The 2,238-nt window shown below is 30.7% G+C and overlaps 2 protein-coding genes across 2 annotated transcripts in view; both read right to left on the bottom strand.

Moving 5' to 3' along the window:
- LOC117167244 (ester hydrolase C11orf54 homolog) overlaps positions 1 to 2,238 on the bottom strand; it is a 164,438-nt gene that overhangs the window by 121,503 nt on the left and 40,697 nt on the right. The gene's annotated exons all lie outside the window — the stretch shown is intronic.
- LOC117167253 (ester hydrolase C11orf54 homolog) overlaps positions 1 to 2,238 on the bottom strand; it is a 114,911-nt gene that overhangs the window by 14,133 nt on the left and 98,540 nt on the right. Inside the window, exon 5 of the mRNA XM_033352058.1 lies at positions 1,298 to 1,470. Within this exon, the coding sequence (XP_033207949.1) occupies positions 1,298 to 1,470 (173 nt within the window). The remainder of the gene's footprint in view (positions 1 to 1,297; positions 1,471 to 2,238) is intronic.

Raw genomic sequence — 2,238 nt, forward strand, 5'->3', positions numbered from 1 at the left:
GATTTCTTTAGTAGCTGTTCGTTACAAAGACGGGATACCAAATAAAACAATCCTCAAACAAATTAACTCCCAACCCACAGGGTTAATAAAGTTTAATAAAGGTTAATAAAGGTTAATAAAGTTTAATAAAGGCCCTAATAAACGCCTAGTGTGACTTCATGTACTTTTGAAAGCCGAAGAAAATACATGTGCCAGTTTAATTAAGATCAATAAAAATAATGAATCATCAACGTTTTAATGTAAAAATAATTTATTTGATGGAGTATTAGTATGGCTAAATACGTTAGAACCAGTCCGCATAATTAACGAAAAGTGCACACAATTATGTTATATAATGTTTTCGCAAAATACTCCATTTTTTACATTGCTTTAAGTAGTAATACCAAAATTTAAATAAATATTCCAGTGCATTTTATATATTGTCATTGAAAATTAAGAACTTATTTTTGATTAATTTTTTAGTTTACATGATCAAAAATTTAAAAAATGTATTTTTCAACAAAATTTTACGAATGTAGCATCGAAAGTTCGCATCCTATATTGAAATATATAAACTTTTCTTGTGGTATCATGCAAACGGTATTAAAATTAGGCCCCATTTATCAGGGACTGCATTAAATACGTGTCCTACGAGATAAAGTATATTTTACATTTCTATATTAAACATAAATATTTTTGCTCCAGCTTGTTGAGAAAATATTGTAAGCATATGATGTCACAGCTAGGTGATGGCATGGCGCGACAGAATTACAAGCTCGAAAATTTTATTTTTTTCCATTTTTAAATAAAAATCCAAAACAGGCCCTTTTTCAATTGATACCGTATCATCAATGATTTTAGAATAAATTATATCTGTAAATTCAAAAATACAATATTCTTGTTTGAAAAGCCTCATTTCCCTACTATATTCCTCGATAGCATAACCTATAGACGCGCATCTTTACGTTTTTTGGCGGAGATACTGCCAAAGAAGGAGTTGCCTTGATTAAAGTTTTCAATTCGGAGCAGGCGCTCGATTTTGAATCAAGTTCAGGGAGCGTGCGAATGAATATATTTAAGAAAGGGTGATCGAAAGCCAAAGCAAGCCTTCCATAGCTGCGCAAAGTGGACGGAAGTTGGTCCACCAGTAGGTTATCTTTCGAGGAATAGTGTATAGTATTTTCACTTGCACGTTCTAGACTTTTAACCAATTGTACTTTAAAAATTATTTATTCTCCGAGGCTTTCAAGTACAGAACATTATTTAGAAAAATTGCATAATTTAGCATTTTACATTTTTATGATTCAATTTGACATACTTCGCACAATCCAAGATAATAATCTTCAGGTCCCTGAGAAGCTCCAATCATAAATCCTTTCGTGCGACCACTGCTACGAGACACAATAGCATCTAGAGTATAAGATTCGGAAGCACCATCTATAGACACAGATGGTCCTCCGATGTCTAGTATTTCTGGATTTCCTCCAAGCCCTTGAAAAAACAGAGATGTTTTTACGTATATTTTTCAATTTGAAAATTTATATTTTAGGACAAAATTATGCTTACTCGATTCCTACCTTACCACTATTTTTCTGGAGCCACTTATGCCAATAAGGAGTAAAATACCAAGTTAGAATTGCTTTAAATGAAATAAAAAGCACTAAGAAACATTTTGAACACCCTACATTTTAAAACTCGAAACACTCAAGAAGAATCTATTTAAAAACGCCCGAATTCTAATATCTTAACTAGAAAAGATTTTTAAGTATGTCCTCACTATTCGTTTTTGTATAAAGTATTAGAAATTCTGAGTGATCATTTTCTTGTAATATTCTTACAAGTTTTTCTACCAAATGTACCAAGAATTTCTCGCAAGTCAGAATTTTTTACTTTTTCTAATCGTTTAGAAATAAAATATTCTGGTAAGCCTAACTAGATATTTGGGTCAATCTAGCTATTTGTTTCCCAGAGGAGTTCAGGAAGTAAAAAGATTGTTGTGCGATACCGACGAAAACAAAAATAACTAATAAATGCAAAAGTGGACCAATTTTTGACGTAGCAACTTACTTCTTTCAACGTTATCAAATTTTAAGAACTAATTTATGAACTTTTAAGGACATTTCAAATTATTTACTTTTATTGTTATGAAAAGTGTTTTACTATTTTAATCCTTTAAGCAAAATTGCAAGAAATAAATTTTTGTGGATTCTCGAATTTTCTCTTTTTGTTACAAGTTATTAAACAGAAGTTTTAAGTGTC

The sequence above is a fragment of the Belonocnema kinseyi genome, chromosome 1 (genome assembly GCF_010883055.1).
Source record: "Belonocnema kinseyi isolate 2016_QV_RU_SX_M_011 chromosome 1, B_treatae_v1, whole genome shotgun sequence".
Classification (NCBI taxonomy): domain Eukaryota; kingdom Metazoa; phylum Arthropoda; class Insecta; order Hymenoptera; family Cynipidae; genus Belonocnema; species Belonocnema kinseyi.